At 37.4% G+C, this 23,785-nt stretch overlaps 1 protein-coding gene across 8 annotated transcripts in view; it reads left to right on the top strand.

Moving 5' to 3' along the window:
• LOC138753842 (coiled-coil domain-containing protein 9-like) overlaps positions 1–23,785 on the top strand; it is a 299,921-nt gene that overhangs the window by 126,303 nt on the left and 149,833 nt on the right. For all 8 annotated transcript variants that reach the window (XM_069917295.1, XM_069917298.1, XM_069917301.1 and 5 more), the window contains one exon: positions 8,996–9,175. In XM_069917295.1, the coding sequence (XP_069773396.1) occupies positions 8,996–9,175 (180 nt within the window). The remainder of the gene's footprint in view (positions 1–8,995; positions 9,176–23,785) is intronic.

Below are 23,785 nucleotides of genomic sequence, written 5' to 3'. Positions count from 1 at the left end.
AAAAATTGAAATTAATAAGGACACTGAATGAACTTTGGGTGGGCAATCACAGTCACACCAGTACTGACTTTGCTGGTTGTATCTTGAAGGACATATAGAAGCTGCCGATTGACATTTGTAGCAGATGATGAGCAAACCAATGCAATGGATAAACCTATTTGGGTGCCATCACCAGTCTAGCTGTGGAAGATCCATCTGACCATGATAACATTGGAGGATGTAACCACTGCACAATTGTATGAAATGGGTCTTTATTGTGCTGAATGGGACAGACTTGAAACAAATTTGCCATATCAGTCCTGCATATCCACAAAGCATCAGAAATGTAGATAATCATAATCTGTAACCTCATGGTCTGGCTTATTGCTCACTCTACTCTTATTAACCAGATGGGGGATTAATCCTTGATCTTGGAAATTAAGGGTTATGCAAACAGGCACAGAAAACCTGGTCATATTGTATGGTGGGGCAGGCTCATGGGGCCAAGTGGTTCTACTTTTGCTGTTGTGTTCTTATGTAATGGGGAGTGTTGAAGGACATGCCAGGAGCAGGAAACAACATAATCTAAGCATTAGATGCCAGCCAAGTGAAGGTGGAGCACATGACTACATACATGCTCAACAGCATGCAATTGATGGTGCTAAGCAATGTCTCAACATGTGGATCATATTGAAGCTCATCTCATTGTGAATTGTGGTGGTCAACTTATAGAAGGATGAGGCTTCGTGATGATATGGTGATTTTACCTGTAGGTGCCAGGCAAGATTGAAGCATTGGCACTGTGCTCAGCCAGAAGTAATCAATAGATGATCCATCTTGGATTCATTCTGACAGTGGACATACATTTCAATTCCCCCTCCCATTCCCTTGCTGACATGTTGGTCCATGGTCTCATGCTCAGTTAGACTGAGACCACCCTCAAATTGAAGGAACAATATCTCATCTTGCACCTGGGAACCCTTCAACCAGATGGTGTTAACATAGATTTCTCCAGTTTCCGTTAAACCCCGCCCTCCCCTGCAATCTTCGTCCCCAATCTCCTTTAGCTTTATTTTCTTTCATCTCCCCCCTCTTCCCTCTGGCTCCTTTCACAGAGCCCAAATCAATTCTCACATTTCCTCTTATCATATCCAATTAACACCTTTTCTCTGATGGTCTGGACTCCCCACCATCCCAGTCTTTAATTCAGATGCCTGCCTGCTTTTATAAGAAGGGCGGAGGCCAGAAATGTTGGTTATATATCTATAGATGCTGTGAGACTGGCTGTTTCTCCAGCATTTCCGATTTTCTTCATCCTGAGTTCACCACCTTCATGAAACTAGTCCAGTCAATCTGAATCATTCCACAGGATATCAAAAAATGGCTGATACCAAAAATTATATAGGCAGACAACACCCCAGCTGTGGTATCTGCGCTGCAGAGCTAACTGCATTTCCAGCAAAACTGTTCCAGTACATTTATAACACTGGTATCTATCAAATTGATTTTAAAAATTGCTTGTCTTTTTTAAAAGGCAGGGTGAAGCCAATCTACCATTTATTATACAATATCTGTCCACTGCCTGTCCTTTTTTTGAATATTTTATTTAAATCAATATATAATTATAACAATTAATAACAAATCACATTGTTACAATATTTACAAATAAATGTTGATAATATATAAAAAGAAAAGAAGAAATAAATGGGAGTCACATAATAGTGAGAGTTTAGAAGGCTGCAGATCCTAGGAGCTCCCAGACCTAGACCAGAAAATAGCATTCAAAATTGAAGTTCAGGACAAAAAAATCTTGCCTGAATATAAGGAGGGTGAGGAAGCTTCAATCAACAAAAAAACAAAATTATAACTAGGATATGGACGACCTGACAAGGATCCAAGGCAAGTGGAGGAGCCTCATGACGAGTAATGGTGGTGCCGACCCAATGGCCGCCAAAGACAGAGCAACCCTCCCCCCCGACCTCAGAAACAATGGGAGCTCTGCAGGCAGGTGGTGCCCAGAACGGAGGAACGGCTCTGAGCGGCAGTAAGGCCAGTCAAAGCCTTGGAGCATGTGAGCAGGGGTGAGGGAGGAAAGCTGCCTCTCCCTCGTAGCTCGCGGGTCTCCCCAAAGGTCGGGGTCTGCTAGTGGGGCGTCGAGTTGGGGAGTGGCGGGCTCGGGTGGAGCCAGTGTGAGCTCAGGGATTGCGAGCTCCAGACAAGGACGCAGAGGAGGTTGACTGGGACAGTGATCGCGAATGCAGTCGAGTTAGAGATGAGGGTCAGCGGGTCGAATGTAGTGGCTGCAATGGCAGAGGTCGGTTGTGCGAGGGACCCAGCCAGGAGGCCAAGAGAAACTGGAAGGCTGGGCTGCAACAGAAAAGGGAGGAGGAGTACCCAGAGCCCTTCTTAAGACATTTTACAGACTGACCCAAATGGAAAATAGGTTAGAGAAGGTAGTGGACAGAAGCAACAGAGACATGTCAGAAAAATTAGACAGGTTAGAGGGGGCCCTGGTGAATATTACATGCAGGGTGACAGAGGAACAGGAGAGATTGGGGGTAAGGGAGGATAGAACTGCCACAATGGAGCAAGAAATTAAAGATCTCCTTAAAGAAAGAGATGAGGTATGGGGGAAGCTGGAGAGCTTCACAAAACGCTGCAACATTAAAATAGTGGGATTGAAAAAAAACTCCGAGTGAGGGAATCTTACAGAGTTCCTAACTAAATGGATCCCTGAAGCACTAGGAAAGGAGGTGCTGGAGAACCCCATTAAAATAGGAAAAGCCTTTAGAGCCACAATCCCTAAGCCAGGACTGGGACAAAGACCCTGGTCGATCCTTATAAATCTAAAATAGTTTCAAGATGGTGGAAAAAATACTTGGGGCGGCGGCAAAAGAGGTAATTCAAAGGGGAGCTCCCTTGGAGTACAGGGGGTCGAAAGTGTTCTTTTATCCAGATATCAGTGCAGCTCTGCTCAAGAGGCGGAAAGACTTTGACTGGTTAAGTGATTGGCAAACCAAAAGAGATATGATTATGTTCTGCATCATCCCACTACCCTGACAATCGTTGCCAGGGTGGGGGGTGTGGAGGAAATTTTTTGCAGAAAAGTTTATAAATACTCTGCCCGCAGTAAAATGGAGGACCAAGTGAAAAAAATATAAAAGGGGAAATAAGACTTTAAAGAATTGTTAAAACTGGTAGACTGAGAGGACTTAGATTTCTTTGTTATATAAAGAATGGGCTTTTGGATGTTTTATGTTTTTTTAAAAAAAGATGATGAAAGATGTTATATTTAAGGGTCTGGGGGTTCTGGATCGGTGGAGGGTACTGAGGGTGAGAATGGAAAGTCATGGTATCCACTTGGTAAAGTGAGAGGAGGAGAGTGACTGCCAGAAGTGTGAGCGAAGGGTGGCTTTTTATTATTTGGATGGGTATGGTTGTGAATGGGTATGTATGTTGTGGGCAAATGGGTTTGTGGCATCCTTTTTTTTTATCCCAAGGGCCTGTCGCAGCTTGGATGGAATGGACCAATGGGAAGATGATAAAAGATTGGGTCTGCGGGGATGTGGCAGTTGAAATGGAGGGAAAACATTTAGGGAGGGAGCCCTGGTGTGATGGCTAAAAGTGTAAAGTCTGCTACTTTCAAGGTTAACAGTTTAAATGGAGAGGTAAAATGAAAAAGGGTCTTGGCACACATTAAAATGATGGGGATAGATCTGCCCTTCCTCCAAGAGATCGGGACTGATCGGGAGCATCAGAAGCTAAAAAGGGGATGGGTGGGTTAGGTCATATGCTCCTTGTTTGGCGCAAAGACAAGGGCGGGAGGAATTCTAGTGGGGAAGAGTCTTCCAGTGTGGGTGCAGAAGGTGATTACAGACAAAATGGAAAGATTCATTATGGTACACTGTCAGATATATTCAGAATCCTAGATCCTCATGAATGTCTACACCCCCAATTATGATGATGAAAAATTTATACAGGACATTTCCCTACAATTAGCAGAGGCAAATTAAAATATTCTGATGGGGGGTGACTTTATCTATGTCTGGATCCGGTGGTGGATAAAAAATGAATAACCAGGACTAGAGTGGCGAAAGCCACCATTGACTGAATGGGAGAGCTGAATTTGATAGATGTATGGCAAAAAAAGCATCTGAGAGAGATTACTTGTTTTACTCAAAGCATCATGATTCATACTCCAGAATAGACTTTTCTCTGGCTTCAGCTCATATAGGGGGTACAATCATGAAAGCTAAGCAACGGGGCAAGGCTTCTCTCAGACCATTCCCCCTTGGTTTTGTCTATAGATATGCCAGATTTGCAGGAGACAGCATATAGGTGGCATCTGAACACTGTTGTTGAAAAAGCCAGAGTTTTATAGTTTAATGAGAGACTAACTGTCCCTCTATGACAGATAAATTCCTTCTGTGACACACTTAAGGCATACAGGAGGGGCCAGATAATTGGGTACACAAAGACTGTCAAGAAAAATAATATGAGGGAGGTGGAGGAATTGGAAATGGACATTACCCATTGAGAGAAGGATTTTCAGAAATCAGGTTTAGAGGACCGCTACAAAGCTCTTACAAACAAGAAATTGGAAAATAATATTCTTCAGACGTAGAGAATGGAGTTACGAGGTTGAGACAAAAGTATTAAGAGTTGGGGTTGAAAGAGCTCACTAGGTCCTCGCCTGGCAGTTAAGGGCAGAACAAGCCCCTAGAACAATCAATGCAGTACAAGCAGGGAATGGCCAGATCTCATATAAACCAAAGGAAATTGATGAGACCTTCAAAGAATTTTATGAAGGATTGTATAAATCTGAATTGACTGGGGATTCTAATCGAATGGACGAGTTTCTGGCCCGATTAGATCTCCCAAACTTAAACTCAGAGGAGCAGGAGGGAAGACCTTCCTCTTACAGAGGAAGAGCTGGGGAAAGTATTGAGTGTCCTACAAGATGGTAAATCTCTGGGGGAGGACAGATTCCCACCTGAGTTCTATCAAGAATTTAAGGATTCACTAATGTTTCTGTATATGGAGCTGATGGACCAGGCAAGGGAAACATGGACCCTCCCAGAATCTTTCACAATAGCGATTGTTACAACAGTCTTAATGAAGGGTAAAGATCTGCTTTTGCCACCTTCTGATAGGCAAATTTCCCTGCTGAATACCGATTTATAAGATCCTTCCCAAGGCCCTTCCAAACAGATTGGCATTGCATTTACCAAAATTGATAAACACAGACCAGGCAAGCTTCGTGCAGGACAGACAAGCAGCAGATAACATTGGCAGACAGTTGAGTGTAATGGATCTGGCACAAATCAGAAATGAGAAGGAATTGGCTAATTCCTTGGATGCAGAGAAAGCTTTTGATAGACTGGATTGGGGTTAGGGCCAATTTTTTGAAATTGATTAGGATGCTATGCCATGTGCCCAGGGCAAAGGTTACGACCAATGGACAAATCTCTTCAGGTTTCCCACTTACCAGATCTAGTAGACAAAGGTGCCTGCTGTCACCAGCTCTCTTTGTGCTAGCGATGGAACCACTGGCTGAGGCCATTTGCCAGGATCCAGACATTAAAGAGTGGGCCAGGAGGAGCTCAAAATTAACTTATTTGCTAATGATGTGCTGGTGTATCTGACAGAACCTGTGACTTCTTTGCGTTGACTGCATGTGGAATTTGAGGGCTATGGGGAACTCTCCAGGTATAAGATAAATTGGGGAAATTGAGATGATGCCACTCACCGAGGGGATTTATAATCAACTTAAAGAAAATAGTAATTTAAAGTGGCAGCTGGAGGGGATCAGATACCTAGGAGTTAATTTTGATGGCAACTTGAACAATTTTTATACAAGTTAAATTAAGACCCCTTGCTGGTGAGTGTCAAAGAAGGTTTAAATAAATGGATGTCCCTGCCCTCCTGCCCTTAACATTAGTGGGCAGGGTTAACTGTATTAAAATAAATGTGTTGCCAAGTCTCCAGCATCTTTTCCAGACATTGCCTGTGCCATTACCCCGGGGTTTCTTCAAACAACTGCTACACAAGGTCAGAATATTTCTCTGGAATGGTAAGGTGGCAAGGGTGTCTATTGAAAAATTAACATGGGACTACAGTCTAGGTGGGTTGAGGATGCCAGACTTTTAAAAAATATTACTGGGGAGCCCAGACAAGATACATCGCCTCCCTCTTCCAGGGAGGAGGTGTACTATCCTGGGCACATTTGATCTGCACCTGGTGGGCGAAAGGATGGCAGAGGACTTCATTTATAAATGGGATGCTAAATTGGTGTCAGGAAAGAAAGGCAGCCCCACATTAAAATAAGTGATTAATATCTGGAACAAAATTAACCAATATTTGAAAGTGGGCTGTCCCCTAAATCGCCCCTGACGCCTAATAAATTAATATCATTAAGGGTAGGTAACAAGGTCCTGGACGCCTGTCACTGCAATGGCATCAGGTACATAGAGGATTGTTATGAGCAGGGGCAACTAATGTCGTTTGTGCAACTCAAAAATAAATATGATTTGTCAATTCAGACATTCCACTGCAGTCTTCAAATAAGATCTTTTTTATGGGCCATATTGGGTCCAAGTGCCATAGAGACCATGATTCAAAGGGGGGAATGTAAAAAAAAAAGTTCATTTCTGCAATGTATTTCCTGCTCCAGTCAGATGGACCCAATCTGGGGCTCCATAGATTGAGGGAAAGATGGGAGCCGGACTTGGGTATTGTAATTGATGAGGGATGCTGGTCCGACTTAAGCCAGGACAGCATGACCACGGTCATCAATGCAAGGTACAGGTTGGTGCAATATAATTTTTTGCACCAGATGTATCAAACGCCACAAAAAATAAACAGGTCGAAACAGAACTCTCGGACCAATGCTTCAGATGTAGCATGGCGACTGGGATGTTCATGTACGCAACTTGGTCATGTACCAAGGTGAGAGGCCCTTTTGGGAAGAACTAGGCCAAGTCCTAGAGAAGATCATAGGTAAACAATTCCCACAGGACCCAGAGTTGTTCCTGTTGGGAAATATAATGTATATAAAGCTTACCATGAAGCTATCCAAATTTCAAATCAAATTTGGATTAATCTCATTGGCAGTAGCCAGGAAGTGCATTGCGGCGACTTGGAAGTCTGACTCTCGTCTTAGTATCGAACAATGGAATGTGGAAGTGCAGAGCTGCGTTCCCCTAGAAAATATAACTTAGAACCTGAGAAACAAATTCAATACCTTTCATAGGATGTGGCAGCCACACATGCACTACATAGGCGCACAACGGTATTTAGTTTCCCAGTTCCTTACTGCGGCTTCCTCTCCCTCGCATTGATCCCAATCAAGGAAAGTCAAGAATGAGTATCAGCCCAGTGGGCGCCCATTAAGCTGCGACAATTCCTGTCCCTTATTTATTATTTATTTTGCTAGTGTTAAAGTTTTGTTGTTGTTGGTCGAAGTGTGAATGAGTCTTCTTGTTTTATGTGTGGGGGAGGGGAGCTGGTAAAGACACGGGCTTTTATATATAGTCATAAAGAGATTGAATATATGTATATTTGAATGTGAACTGCCATTATTGGCATGACACTGTATATGACTCTACAAGCTTGTGTGAAAATATAAATAAAATATTCAAGAAAAAATCTAAAAGACGCAACTAAAACTGAAAACTAAAAACTAAAAAAAAACCCTAAACCCCTCCCCTGTCCTAAACTAATCCCAATGACCTTAATCTAAATATAAAATACATAAAAACATAGCTATATATTAATTCTGATTGCTTCAGATGACACTCAAGGATCCTAAAAAATATTGTTCCGGAAGTCATTTAGGAAAAGCTTCATTGTTCAGGAGAATTCAAAATAATGAAAAAATTATAATTTTAATCTCATTATTCTAGCATACAGGCTCCAATTTTGTAAAAATACCAATTATTTACCCTTTAAATTATAAGTACTTTTTTTCTAAAGGAATACAACTTTCTAATTTTAATGAAACATCTGATTTCCATGTAAGAGTGATATATTTCCTTGCTATTACTAAAGCTGATTAAACAAATTTCAATTGAAAATCAACAAAAATAATTTAGGAGTAAAGAGAGTGAAATCTTTTAAAATATTTAGAATAATAAAGGAATTTCAAGATTGGGAGATCATTATAATAATGATAGATTAATGTCATTTGATTAATTAAAAATTAAATATGATATATTCCTCGTAATACATTATTTTGTTATTTTCAATTAAGAGTCTAAGAGAGAAATTAGCATCTGATATGATTTTTAATAATCTTACAGATTTAGAACAAAATATAGTGGATGGAATTACTAAAAAATTTATTTCAATAGCATATACGTTGTTACAAGAACAAACACCTAAAGTAGGTTTGTTTAATTCAAAAGAAAGACGGGAACAAGATTTAGGTCTGGCAAGATTTATGTAAAGTTATGTCTAATACTATCAATGCAAGATGTAGATTACTCCATTACAATTTTTTACATCAATTGTATATTACCCCTCAGAAATTGAGTAGATGGAGATTGAATATATCGGACCAATATTTTAGATGTAGAAAAGAAGTTGGAACTTTGTTTCACTCTACTGCCTGTCCTCAGCAGAATGATGAGGGATGTCATTGACAGTGCTATCAGATGCCACTTACTCACTAATAATCTGCTCACTAGTGCCCAATTTGGTTTTGCCAGGCTCCAGATCTCATCACCACCTTGGATGAAAGGGCTGAATTTCAGATATGAGAGCTCTTTGGAATGCTGAGAGGAGAGGGAAGTGAAAGATATTTGTAATGTTGCAAATAACAAAAGTTTCCTTAAAAATAGATCTCTGCTGAAAGAAATTATGAAATTTGATCAAAATAAAGGTATTTATTGTTTAATATGTTCATAATTTGGCAAAATAGCATAATACCTCCTGTGTGATGCTGATCTGAGAGTTTATATACAGATTGTTGAAGTGAACTTGTATCTCTCTGATGAGTAACCTCCCTTCGTTTTAGGAAGGAATAGTTGACAAGAATCCAGTTAGAAATTTCCTGGATGATCGTCGACGTACAGGTCCCTTGCCTGAGGGGGACAAAAGAGTGGGCAGTCGACGTAATGTTCGGAACTGGGGTGGACCCGACTTTGAGATGGTGAAGTGCGGTATTGAAAAAACACGCTGTGAGAAAGGGTGGCCAGTAAGTTAAAGCCAGTGCACAAAAAAGTTGCATTATATGTTTTGTCGCTATGTATCTAGTGATTCCGAAGGTAATGCTCTTTCAAAGTTCTTAAAAAAAAAATTGTTAATAATTGTCATGCAAGATGCATTTCAATTTTTAAATAATAAATTACCATCATATAGGGATGTGGAAAAATTCCAGAATTATTCCATGCCCTATTTTCACAAAGTTCAAAGATCAATTTTGGTGGATTTGAATGTATTATTGGTCCTATTCTCCCCATTTTTTTTGTGAGAAACATAAGCATAATTTAAAATTTGCCATGATAGAACATATCACAAACTTTACAAATAGGAAACCATAGGTGTAAACTCCCAGATATAACACTTGGTAACATTGATACACTCTTAAATAAAACAGGTCAGGAGGCAGCATTGGAGAACATAATGGGGTTAATGTTTCAGATTGATGACTTGACTTGATTCCAATACCTGCAGCATTTTACCTTTGAATTGACATACTTATCTTCCTATTTAGCTTATTCCTTTTAACTTTTCTTTGTATCTTTCATCTTTCCACCTTTTATATTCATTATGCATACTAATTTTATATTTATACATGATCAATGGTGTAGCACAATGAGCAAATAATTCTATGAAATAAAGTATTCTGTTAGAGCAAGGTTTTACCCATAGGTTGAAGCGCTCTTGAAATTTCTTCCTTCAGAGCCAATAACTGATAAAATGAACATGAGGACAGCATTTCCCAACTGTTGAGTTGCTTTGTGGAATATTCAGTTCTTTTCTTACTGAGAATTGGCTACAGAGGTGTGAATAAGGATCATAGCTGCTCCCACCATTCATAATGAGCAGTTTGCTTTACACATAATGGGTTTATGTTAATAGTGCATCACAATCCTTATGACTGTGTTCAGGGATTAACCAATGATTTGTATTGTCTTTTATATTTCCACATCATTAAATTGTAAAGAATGGAGTTATTGCTTGTGGCCGACTAAATATGCAAGGTTTAAAATGTATTTCATAGTTGCAAGCAAATTCTGCTAGCAGCTTTCAAGATATTGTTTGCATATGATTTAAGTGTCTTCTTGCAATGCCTTCGAGTCAAGGTTTTATGGCTTATTAGAGATTACATGTTAGTTTAGTTTCCTTTGTTCACCAAAAGTAGAATAAACAGGCAGTCTGATAATTACTATTGACCGTTTAATCATCATTTAACTATGTCTTACAATGTATTAGCAACTTATAATATGTTAACAATGTTTAATATCGTTTAATAAACCTTGGAAAAGGGGGCGTGGTCTGATGAAGTAGGTGAGAGACGTGGGTGGTCACCTCTCCCGACAGATTAAAGAAAAGCCCGTTTTGAAATCCCTTTCTAACAGTATAAAAGTTTTAAGAAAGCATAAAAAGCAGAAATAATTATGAAAAAAGCTAAAGCTGAAACGATGAAGAAACCGATTTTAAAACAATTGTTAACTTTGAAGGAAGTGAGGCCTACCTCAGAGCTGGATCAGGGGGATTTGAATAATGTTCCTCCTCGCCCCCAGTGATAACAACCAGTGGCTCTGAGAGTGACGCTGGCATCAGTGCCACGGAGCTCCAGGCAAGATGGTGCTGACATCAAGCGACGCTATTTCACTTAAGATGAAGAAATAGCACGCTAGGGGGTGGGGGGGAGGTGGCTGGTGCTCACCGACCCAGTGACGCTGGGCCAGTAGAGGATGGACCTAAAACCCGTGGAAGGGGAAGCAAAAAATAACTGTGGTGGAAGCTGAAGAACTGGTTGGAGCTGAAAGCTTGGAGGAAGAACTGGAATTTACTGAGGAAGAAGCTGAAGAAGTGTTTGCAGCTCATGGTCAGCCTACAGCTAAATGTAAAGACTATTTTGAACAACAATGTCAAGCAATGTCTCAACAGATTTCTTTGGGTTTTAAATCTGTAAATAATTAGCTTTCCAATGTTATTGGAAGATATAACAACTGTTAAAGCTGATGTACTTTATCCACTACTTTAGCATATTTTGCTACAAGAAAAGGTTAAGATGGAAGATAAGCTGGAGGATTGATTGTGTTTGTGATATAGATCAATGTCAACAGAAATTGAATACTTTTGATGATTCTTTTACTGGATGGAGAATAGAGAAAAATGATCTATTGAAGAAAATTGATTCTTTGGAGAATCAAAGCTCGAGGAGTTATGCAAAGATAGTGGGACTTACGGAAGATTTTGAAGGCTCTGAACCAGTACAATTTTTTCAAAAATGGATTCCAGAGATTTTAGGATCAGATTTGTTTCCCGGTGGGTTTGAATTGGATATGGTCCACAGACTGATTAGAAGGAAACCATTGCCTAGTCAGCCACCTTGGTCTTTTTTGGTGAGGTGTTACGAGCCTAAAGGACAAATGTTACGAGCCTAAAGGACCCCAAAACCCAGCAGTAATAGATATTCACCAAGACACATGGTTACTTAAACAAAAGTTGCTTTTAATTATCTTTAAACATGAAAATAGAAACAAACTTTAACTTATCACTATTAACTTACTTTACCTAACTTAACCCCCTTCTAACCCCCTTCAGAAAAGTTCTTTGGTTCACAGTCCAATCTCACTTCTCATTCCTCCAAGTTCACTGGTTGCAGGCAATTCTTATTACTGTGCACAGAATTTAACATGTATAAAGTTCGCCAGGCTTTGGTGCTTGAAAGGTAAATGGTTACTGCTCAGGAAGGTTCTTGTACAGACTGGACTAGGATAGAATTAGATAAATTGGGAGAAAATGCCCCAGAATACGAACTTTACAAATGGGATGAAAAGTTGGTGCCATACAACAATTCACCAGTATTACATCACATCCTTAAAATATGGAAGAGAATATCAAATATCAAAAATGTTATTGACACAAAACCCTTTTACAATAGATCATTTATTTTTCAAGGAATGGGCTAGAAAAGGAATCAAGGAAATAGAAGATTGATTTTTAGAAAATAATTTATTAACATTTGAGCAATTAAAAGATAGATATGGAATAACACAAGATACAATGTTTGCATGTTAACAGTTGAAAACTTATTTAAAATATAAATTGGAAAATAGCCTGAGATACCAGAAAGTAGCAGCTATGAATATTTAATCACAGACACAATGATAGTTAAAAAATTTATAACCAACATGTACAACAAACTGCAATATAAGGAAGAGGATGAAACAAGGTATAAACAAAAACAAAGTTGGGAAAAATATTTAAATATAAGGATAAAGAACAAAACATGGGAGGAGTTATGTGCAGGAATCTATGAGGAACACAATAATTACCAGATTACGTATGATACAATGTAACTGGATACATTGGCTATATATATTACTGCTCAGAAATTAAAAGGGTGGGACCCAACAGCTTCTGCTGTAAACAAGAGACTGGAACAACATTATATGCAATTTGGACATGTTCAAAAGTGAAAAGTTTCTGGGAAGATTTAAACCTAATATTAAACAAAATCACATAAAATAATATACCAAAAGATTATTTTAACAGAAATTTTTCTGTTAAATAATATGAGACAAAAAAAATTAGGACTAAAATTAGACAGAGACAGCAGCAAAAAAGTGTAGAATGACATGTTGGAAAATGGAAGCAAACCTAAAAATGCAAGAATGGTATCTGGAAATGAACAAAATTACAAAAACATTACATACAATCTAAAAGACAGGTATACATTATTTGAACAAATTTTGGAACCATACACAAAATATGTTAGAAAATGCCGACCTCAAACCTCCATCTCTTAAAGTGATGAATACAAACACGTTAAGATTTAAATATGTAAAAGTGGGCGATACGACTTTGCTTTTTGTTATTTCTTTGTTTTGTGTTTTATTATTTATTGGTTTTTGAAGGAGAGTGGGGAGGGGAGAGGGAGGAAGAGGGGAAAAAAGGAAATGTCACTGTGTATATTTTAATAATGAACATTTGTAAATATTGTTATTGATATGATTCATGGTGCAATAAATAAAAATGAGTACAATGCAATAAAGATTGATACAAAATGGAAAAAAAAAAGATTCTTGTAGGTTTTCAGAGAGAGATGTGTTGTTCCAGGACATCCACAACAGAGGTACTTCCCTCAGTCACCTCAGTGTCTTGCTGACTAAAACTTGTCCCATCAGGGTTCTCCAGATGATAACTACTTTCTTTCAGGTCACCACAGAGTTCCTTTCTGTTTCTCTTATTCCAAGTGAAACATTAGACAGCCAGTCCTCTCTTCTTGAATGAATCACAAATGCTGACTAGGCCATTTTCCACACTGGAGCTTCTTGCCATCCTTTCCTATTTCAGTTGGCTGACACTGGTCTCTCTCTCTCTCCCTCTCACACACACACACTCTGAGACTGAAACAGCCTGTTTGACTCTCTCTGCTTGCAAAACCACATGACCCTCTTACAACAGCAAGTCTGTAGACAATAGGCCACAAGTCTGCTCTTTCATTTGTGGCTTTTGGGTAAACAAGAACCCATCAGTGAACCCTGTCTGAGCACTCTAAATAGCTCCTGCATAAATGTGTGAGAAGCCACTATGTCTCTCTTATTTCAAATAAGATTTGTTTTAAAGTGTTTGCATGTGACCTACTCTAACAAACCTTTCCTAATTTATCTCCCAAAAACATTTCTATATACCCTGTCACACAGAGAACTGATATTAAGATTGGCAGTTCAAAATGCCTGACAACATGGAGGCTCTTTGATGGTTCAGAATGGAAGAATGTTCTTTTATGTGGACCTTAGTTAAAATATTATTAAAAGACATAAAGAATTTAATTTGGTGAAAACAGTCCTCTAGTAGAAAGGCTGTAAATTTGCTTTCAGATTCCCTGCAGTCTTAAAGGTTTTTTATGGGGAATATGAATCTCAATTTTTTGATGACGATGGAGATGCATTGATTTTTGCCAATTCTTTACCTGATCTTAAAAAGGGTCAGTCTTCATCTTCTAAGATGCAAAAATCAAATGGAGTTTCCAGAGAGATGGAATAATAAGGTGCAGAAGGAGAAAAGAAGAAAGCACAGAAAGACCAGAAGGATAAGATGCAAAAGAAAGAATGTAGTGATTCCGAAGAGATATCTATTAATGAGAAGCAAGTGAATAAAGAGTTGGAAGAAGCTTATCATACTTGAACTTTTTGTTTGTACTGTTTTGCTATTTCTGTTTGGGAGAGATGCAAAATCTCATTGTATCTCAAACTGAAACTGTTGGTCACTCAGTGGCTTAGGCCGCTACCCATGTCATTGAGGGGGGTAGTACACTAGGTACTTTGCAAGGTTGGGAGGGAGGGAGGATTTTTTTAAATTGTTTTGGGGATTTTTTTCTTTCTTTCTTTACTTTGTTGAGGAGATGTGGATTAATTTGTGTATGTTCTATGTGGATGGGGATCCTGCTACACAGGTTAGGATAGTTTTGAAATAAGATAGCTAATTTAAAATTTGCTATGTTTAATGCGAACAGGCTCAATAATCCGATTAAAAGAAAAAGAGTGTTAGCTTATATTAAAAAATTAAAGATTCATATTGCATTTTTGCAAGAGACTCATTTAACTGAAAAAACATCAAAAATTAAAAGAAGAGATTGGGTGGGTCAAGTGTTTACTTTTAATTCTAAAGCTAGAGGTGGAGCAATTTTGGTTAATAAAATTTATCATTCAGTTCAGAATCTGTAAATGAATCAGTAGGAAGAGTTTTGGTAGTAAATTGTAAAATTTATTCAGATTCATGGGCATGTGAATATTTAAGTACAAAATGTTGATGATGAGATGTTTATTCAAGATGTTTTTCTTAATTTGGCACCATCCTATGACCAAATTATGATTGGGGTTGATTTTAATTGCTGTTTAGATACTTTAGTAGATAAATCTGTTAAAACAGTATCAAGAACAAATATGGCTAAAAAATTGATATATTTAATGAAAGAAGTGAATTTGATTGATATATGGAGGAGATTAAACCCAAAAGAGAGAGATTATTTGTTTTATTCAGATCAATATGATACTTATTCTAGAATTTTTTTTGTTATCAGCTCAGTTATTAGATAATGTGGTATTGGTTGAAATCAAGTCTAGAATTCTATCAGATCATTCACTTGTTCTATTGACATACAAAAACAGAAAAAATGAATTCTATATATCATTGGACATTTGTTCTAGTTGCTTGGTCAGATTTCAATTTCCATGCCAAAATTTTATGTGCCCTTTTTCCTAATCCATAGTATTTTTGTTTATATCTTTGCAAATAAATGTTCAAACCTATAAGTTTGTAATTTATTATTTCAATTTCTTGGAAGTTAATTGTACTTTTTTCTCTTCATCAAATGGATTTCTTTGTAATTCTTTTTCCAGAACATTTATTTATTTCTCTAATGTATCTTTATTAACTAAATATTGTAAATTTATTACTGAGCAAATACAACAGTTTTTAGATATAAATATACGGTCTGTGGATAGTAAATTTGTTTTATGGGATGCATTAAAAGCATATTTAAGAGGCCATATTATTAGTTTTACTTTTGAACTTAAAAAGCAATATTTAGTTGATAAAGATACATTAGAGAAATAAATAAATGTTCTGGAAAAAGAATTACAAAGAAATCCATTTGATGAAGAGAAAAAAGTACAATTAACTTCCAAGAAATTGAAATATAATACATTACAAACTTATAGGTTTGAACATTTATTTGCAAAGATATAAACAAAAAAGGGCACATAAAGTTTTGGCATGGCAATTGAAATCTGACCAAGCAAGTATAACAATAAATGCTATTAGAAAAAATTCAAGAATTTCATATAAATCTCAGGATATTAATAAGGAGTTTTAAGAATTTTATACGAAATTATATACCTTAGAAGTTGAACAAGATCAAGTTAAAATAGATACATTTTTAAATAAATTACAATTACCTATTTTGAATGAATGGATTAGGAGAGAACTGGAGAAACTGATAAATCTTAAGGAAATTACAACAGTTCTTAAATTAATGCCGAATGATAAATCTCCAGGAGAGGGAGGGTTTACTACAGAATTTTACAAAAAAAATTCAGAAGTTATTGTTTCCTTTGTTTATTGAAGTTTTTGAGCAAGCTAGAGAAACACAAACTTTACCAGACTCTTTTTCACAAGCTATTATAACACTTGTTCTTAAGAAAGATAGGGATCCTTTGAATCTAGAGTCATATAGACCAATTTCATTATTGAATGTTGATTATAAACTTTTGACTAAGGTTCTAACTTATAGATTAGCTCAATTTTTATCGATGTTGATTCATATTGAACAAGCGGGTTTTATTAAAGGTCGTTATTCTGCAGATAATATAACTAAATTAATTAGTTTAATTAATGTTTCACGGAAGAAATCCAATTTACCAATAGTCTTATCATTAGATGCTGAAAAAGCATTTGATAGGGTTGAATGGTGTTTTTTTAAAATGTAAAGTGTTGGAAAAGTTTTGATTTGGATCAATGTTTATAAGTTGGATTAAGGTAATATATAAATATCCAAAGGCTAGAGTTGTGACAAATGGACTTTTATCTGAGTCCTTTAAGTTTGAAAGATCAACTAGACAAGATTGTCCTTTGTCACCGGCATATTTGCATTGGTGATAGAACCTTTAGCACAGTTAATAAGGCAGGATAGTGATATAAAAGATATTAAAACAGGATTAGATGAATTTAAGATTAGTTTATTTGCTGATGATGTATTGATTTATTTAACAGAACACAAGAGCCGTTAAAAGTTTAACAGGAAAGATTAAAACAATATGGAGAACTATCGGGATATAAAGTTAACTGGAAGAAAAGTGAACTTATGCCATTGTCTGAAGCTGATTATTCTTCTTATAAAGATGTAGCATGGTTTAAATGAACAGATCATATTAAATATTTAGGTATTAAAATAGATAGATAAATCATTTATATGCTTTAAATTATTTACTGCTATTATCAAAAATTAAAGATGACTTAGTTAGATGGAAAGACTTACCAATAAATTTAATAGGGAGAGTGAAGTGTATTAAAATGAATATATTTCCAAGTCTTCAATATATTTTTCAATCTATTCCATGTAAAATCCATAACATATTTTTAAAAGATTGAATAGAGTACAAGTTTTTATGGAAGGTTAAAATGACAAGGGTACCCATTCAGAAATTAACATGGAAATACAAATTAGGAGGTTTACAACTTCCAAATTTTCAAAATTATTATAAAGCTGCTCAGTTAGAATTCAATAATAGAATGTTTGATTCTGATGGTTTGTTAACTTGGGCAGATATAGAATTAAATAGAATTAATGAAAATAGAAAGGATCAATTTGTTTATAAATGGAATACTAAATTTCCTCACCCATATAAGTCACCAATATTATCTCATTTGATAGAAATATGGGGAAAGATATATAAAGAAATTGGTACTCGAGGTAAAATATCTAGATATACTTCTCTGTATCAGAATAAATTTTTTCCTTTTATGGTTAATAATCATCTTAAAATTTGGGATCAGAAAGGCATTAAGATAGTAAATAATTGTTATGATTTAAATCGATATTTTTCATTTGAAAGAATGAAAGAAAGATATCAAATACCAACCCATTCGCTTTTTTGTTATTATGAAATTAAATTGTTGTTTTATGATTCTTAAAGGAAAAATATGGAACTTCCAAAGAAATTATAAATCGGGAAGGTGGAAATAAAGAATTTATATCTGAAATATATAAATTATTGCAACAGAAAATGTTTAAAATAAATCTACAAAAGTCAATATTAAAATAGAAAAAGGATTTAGGAGTTGAATTTAATATAGATCATTGGGAAACTATCTGTAAAGTTAGCATGACAAAGATTATTAATGTTGAATATAGACGTACATTATAATTTTCTACATCAATTATATGTAACCTCAGAACATTTAAAGAGACATCATTTGATTTCTTCTGATTTATGTTTTTGATGTCAGAAGGATAAGGGGACCTTTTTTAAATTCAATATGGTTATGTGAAAAAGTTAAACCTTTTTGGTCTCTGGTTAAGGAATTTTTACATGATATTTTGAAAATTAAGTTTACTTTGGATCAAAAAATCTTCTTAATTCGTGATATAAGTACAATTTGTTTAAAAAATGGTTTAGACAAATTTCAAATAGCTTTTTTTAAGATTTTAGCTTTAACAATAGTGAGGAAATATATTGCAATTACATGGAAATACTCTACTTTCAAGAAGGTTTGGAGTTCTTATAAGGATTATTTGGATTTGGAATTTTAAAAATTTGGACCTAGTTGTGGCAGGGTTTCCTCCTCTCATGGTTTGGTTATTGTTGTTTTTGGTTATTTCTCCTAATTTTCTTTCTTTCATTTTAGGGTTTAGTGAGGTTATAGATAAATGTTCTGATGTTGGGAGGGTGGTAATGTTAGTATAAGGGGATAGGGGTAGATTAGAGGGTTTTTTTATATATAAACCATGTTTGTTTGAAGGTATATTCTGTATTAATTGTATTATGAAGAGAACAGAACCAGCTAAGGAAGAAAGAGGAGCAGCCCAGGAGCAACTGGAACTGAGAGAAAAAAAAATGTTAATGAGTCCAAGTCAAGGGTATTAGAAGGCTCAGAGGTATCTGGTGCTTAAAGTAAATGATCTAAAATGTCTTGTGTTTTGGAGTCGCATTTTGAGGAAGGACAACGGAAAAAGAAAATATTTAATACCAAAGAAAAGCCAGTGTTAGGGTTATAAGACATGCCTAGTCCTGAATTAGCCAGGTTAAGGCACAGTGGTGCAAAATCACAAACCCCGGTAATGACCCCAGTATCTGTACGACTCCCCTGGATCTAGAAAAGCTGGATAATTTAAGACCCAGAAGATGGAGGGTGCAGACCTAATGACCTCTCTTTTTTTCCCCTTTTTAGTTTAGTCTTGAACTATCTTGTTTTCTTGCTCTTTATTTTTTTCTTACTTTATTCAGAGAGAGAGGAGGAGGGGGAGGGGAGGTATAGTTAATTATAGCTATTAATGGATGTATATTACTTTTTTCGGAAAGATTTTGTCTTTTGCACTGTTTGACTTGAAAATTTGTAAATAAAATATATATTAAAAAAAAAAGACCCCAGTGGACAAAGATGTGAGCCTAATGCCATCTTATGAACCAGAATATTACTCGCTCCTGACAGGTGGTAGAAATCCAGGTGAACAAAGTAACTTGCGCCCAGGCATGAGAAGGCAAGATGAAATGACTGCATCATTAATGCAATTACAGTCTCTCTCTTCTCTGCCAAAAAGAAAGATTCCAGTTTTTGATGGTGACCCACTTCAATTCCAAGCGTTTATGAAAAACTTTGAACACAGTATTGAAATTAAGACCCAAAAATTGGAGGATTATCTATATTATTTGGAGCAGTTCACAAGTGGACAACCACAAGAACTTGTAGAGTTGCCATCATATGCCCCAAATGAAGGATTCGAAAAGGCTAAGGTTTTACTAAAGAAGCATTTTGGCAGCAAGCATAAAATTTCTACAGCTTGTGTACAGAAGGCTCATTCATGATCGTCAATAAAACCAGATGACACGAAGGCTTTACAAGCTTACGCCCTCTTTCTAAGAGATGTTGCGTCGTCATTACGGAGATCAGCCATCTATGAGATCTTGACATATCTACTAATATGCTAATCTTTTTAAATAAATTACCGTACCAGATGAAAGCACTATGGAGAAGTTCAGTTGTTGAATACCAGAAAAGATGCAATTAAACAGCTACTTTTAAGGATTTGGTAGAGTTCATTGAAGGGCAAGTGGACGTTGTCACAGATCCAATGTATGGAAATCTCAAAGGCACTCAAACAGCAAGTAAAGAACTTGAGCGGTCCAAATCATTACCTTCAACCAAACTTAAAGGAAACTACATTTTCCACCTCCCTGGCAGTGATGGATAAAGAAATGAAGGAAAATGAAAGTTTGCCTGATGTGAAGAAATGTTTGCCTGTAATGATAAGAATGCTTTGGAGAAGTGTGGGCAGGTAGAAAAAAAGATGCATAGTGAGAAAATTGTTTTTTTTTGAAGGAAATTTTTGATTGTGTAAAGGATGCATCAGCAAAAACTGCAAAACGTAGCTCGGCTATGACATATGTAGTCAAATACATCCCAAAATGCTATGTGTCTTCCAGGAAAAAAGGGATACGGAAAAGGAACAAACAGCAAGAAAAGAAGCAGATGAAAACCGTGCTGAAGCCTCGGTATTGAAAAATGGTCTAAATTTTTAACAGTATCTGTACAAATCAAAGCCAAGAAAGGAAATGCAATAGTGCATAGTTATTCATTTCTTGACCCAGGAAGCACTGTGTCATTTTGCACCGTGGGGCTAATGAATAAACTTAATCTTCAAGGAAGAAATATAAAAATTCTCTTGAGAACTATAGGTCAATTTAAACATGTTGAAACCAACATTGTTTTGGGCCCAGAAATTGCTGGACTGGATAATAATGATTTTTGTGAACTTCCAGGTGTATACACTCAGAAAATAATGCCTGTGCATAAAGGAAACTTCCCACATCAAGACGACATTGAACCATGGACACATTTGAACAATGTTTGTTTACGTGAAATCAACTCTGAGATTGAGTTGTTGATTGGTTCAGATGTACCAAAAGCTTTGGAACCAATAGATATGATAAGGAGTGTGGGAGATGGACCTTATGGTTGGTTGGACAATTCGACCATTAGGAGGAAGAAGAGAGGTTCAACATCAGTCGGCAATAAGTATCACAAGATATCAATGGTTAAGCTTGATAGGCTGTGGGAGCAGCATTTCAAGAATGACTTTTTTGAGTGCCCCAGGGACGACGAAAAACCTTCAAAGGTGACAAAAACTCCCAAGCTAGTGAATGATCATTATTGCATTGAATTACCTTTGGGGGAAAAAAAGGGAAATATGCATGCCTGATAATAGAAGCATTGTCAAACAGTGTACACTGAATTTAAAGAGAAAATTCAAGAAAGATTCTTCCTTTCATTCAGACTACACCAAATGTGTGTCTGATGTGATATTTCAAGGTTATGCAGAGGAAATACCAGATGATATCTTGAAACGTGGTGATGGCAGAAAATGGTATTTACCCCACCATGGGGTTTTCCAATCATGGAAGAAAAAACCGCGTGTGGTCTTTGATTGTGGAGCAACCTTTCGGTGGGGGGCGGGTTTCACTAAGTTCTCAACTCTTGCAGGGTCCTGAGTTGACTGGTACATTGATAGGAGTCTTAATGAGGTTCTGTAAAGAACCTGTCGTCATTATTGCAGATATTAAAGCAATGTTCCATCAGGTGAAAGTACCAAATGATGACCATGACTTATTACGATTCCTTTGGGGCCTGATGGAGACTACAGTCAGAACATGGTAGAATCAGAATTACAGGGCATCTATTTGGATCGACTTTAAGTTGTGCGAATTTTGACCTTATAAAGTGTGCTGAGGACAATATGAAACAATTTAGCTCTCAAGTTATAAGAACCATCAGGAATAACTTCTATGTAAATGACTGTCTTACATCTGCAACTTCAAAAACAGAAGCCACAGAGCTTTGTCATGAGTTAAGAGCGATCTATTTTAAAGGAGGCTTTCTACTTACCAAATGGACAAGTAACAATCGACAGGTATCGGCTGCCTAACTGAAGCAAATAAGGTGAAAGAAATGAAGAATCTGGACTTCAACCATGACCACATTCCTGTGGAGAGGGTGTTAGGTGGACAGTCTGATGTTTTAAGTTTAAAGTCATTTTGAAGGATCGGCCTCTCACTAGAAGGGGGATTCTGTCAACTGTCAGTTCAATATTATCATCTAGGAATATTGGCACCAATTGTCCTGATTGCCAAAAAGATCCTACAAATTTTGTGTAGGAAAAAGATTGGTTGGGATGATGAAATACCAGAATCCATTAAATAGGAATGGACATGTTGGATACAGGATCTGGAATGGACATGTTGGATACAGGATCTTTGTAAGCTTGAAAACTTCAAGATAAATCAAACTCACAAATTTTGGAACTGAAATATCTGCTCAATTGCATCATTTTGCAGATGCATGTGAAGACAGTTAAGGAAATGTTAGTTACCGATTACTGCATGATAACAGGAATCAGGTACATTGTGGATTTGTTATGGGAAAGGCCAGAGTGTCTCCATTAAAGTTAGTCACTATTCCTTGAACAGAGTTGATAGCTGCAACCATGGCAAGCAGAATGGACACAATGTTGAAAAAAAAATTGCAGATGGATCTAGTAGATTCCATATTTTAGACTGATAGCGCCTCTGTGCTCAAGTACATCACGTAATGGTGAGAGTTTAGGAGGCTGCAGATCCTAGGAGATCCCAGACCTGGACCAGAAAACAGCATTAAAAATTGAAATTCAGGACAAAAAAAGTAAAAATCTTGCCTGATTACAAGGAGGATGAGGAAGCTTCAACAAAAAAAAAACAAAATTACAACGAGGATATGAGCGATCTGACAAGGATCCGAGACAAGTGGAGGAGCCTCGTGTCGGGAGTAATGGCGGTGCTGACCCGAGGGCCGTCGAAGACAGCGTAAACCACCCCCCCCAACCTCAGCAACAATGGGAGCTCTGCAGGCAGCTGGTGCCCAGAATGGAGGAATGGCCCCAAGCGGCAGTAAGGCCAGTCAAAGCCTTGGAGCGGGTGAGCAGGAGTGAGGGAGGAAAGCTGTGTCTCCCTCGCATCTCACGGATTTGCGCGCAAAGCAGTGGTCTCCCCAACGGTTGGGGTCCACAGGCGGTGCATAGAGTCGGGGAGCGGTGGGCTCAGGTAGAGCCTGCCGGAGCTCAGGAATTGCAAGCTCCTGATGAGGATGCGGAGGAGGTTGATCGGGACAGCGATCACGAATGCCATCGAATTGGAGACTAGGGTCGGCAGGGCGAATGTAATGGCTGCAATGGCAGTGGTCATTTGTGCGAGAGAGCAGCCACGAGGCTAGGAAAAGCTGGAAGGCCGCGATGCTACGGAAAAGGGAAGAGGAGGGTCCTGAGTCCTTCTTAAGACATTTTACAGACTCTGACCCAAATGAAAAATAGGTTAGAGAAGGTAGTGGACAGAAGCGACAGAGACATGTCAGAAAAATTAGACAGGATGGAGGGGGCCCTGGTGAATATAACAGGCAGGATGACAGAGGAAGAGGAGAGATTGGGGGAGGATAGAACTGACACAATTGAGCAAGAAATTAAAGATCTCCTTAAAGAAAGAGATGAGGTATGAGGGACTTCCTGGAGAACTTCACAAAATACTGCAACATTTAAAATAGTGGTATTGAAAGAAGACTCTGAGGGAGGGAATCTTACAGAGTTCCTAACTAAATGGATTCCTGAAGCACTAGGAAAGGAGGTGCTGGAGACCCCCATTAAAATAGGAGAAGTCTTTAGAGCCAAAATTCCTAAGCCAGGACTGGGACAAAGATCCCGGTCAATCCTTATAAAGCTAAAGTATTTTCAAGATGGTGGAAAAAATATTAGGGGCGGCGGCAAAAGGGGCAATTCAAAGGGGAACTCCCTTGTGGTACAGGGGGTCGAAATTGTTCTTTTATC

This window comes from Narcine bancroftii, chromosome 2, assembly GCF_036971445.1.
Source record: "Narcine bancroftii isolate sNarBan1 chromosome 2, sNarBan1.hap1, whole genome shotgun sequence".
In the NCBI taxonomy this organism is placed as follows: Eukaryota; Metazoa; Chordata; class Chondrichthyes; order Torpediniformes; family Narcinidae; genus Narcine; species Narcine bancroftii.
This window is presented reverse-complemented; position numbering and strand designations above follow the sequence as displayed.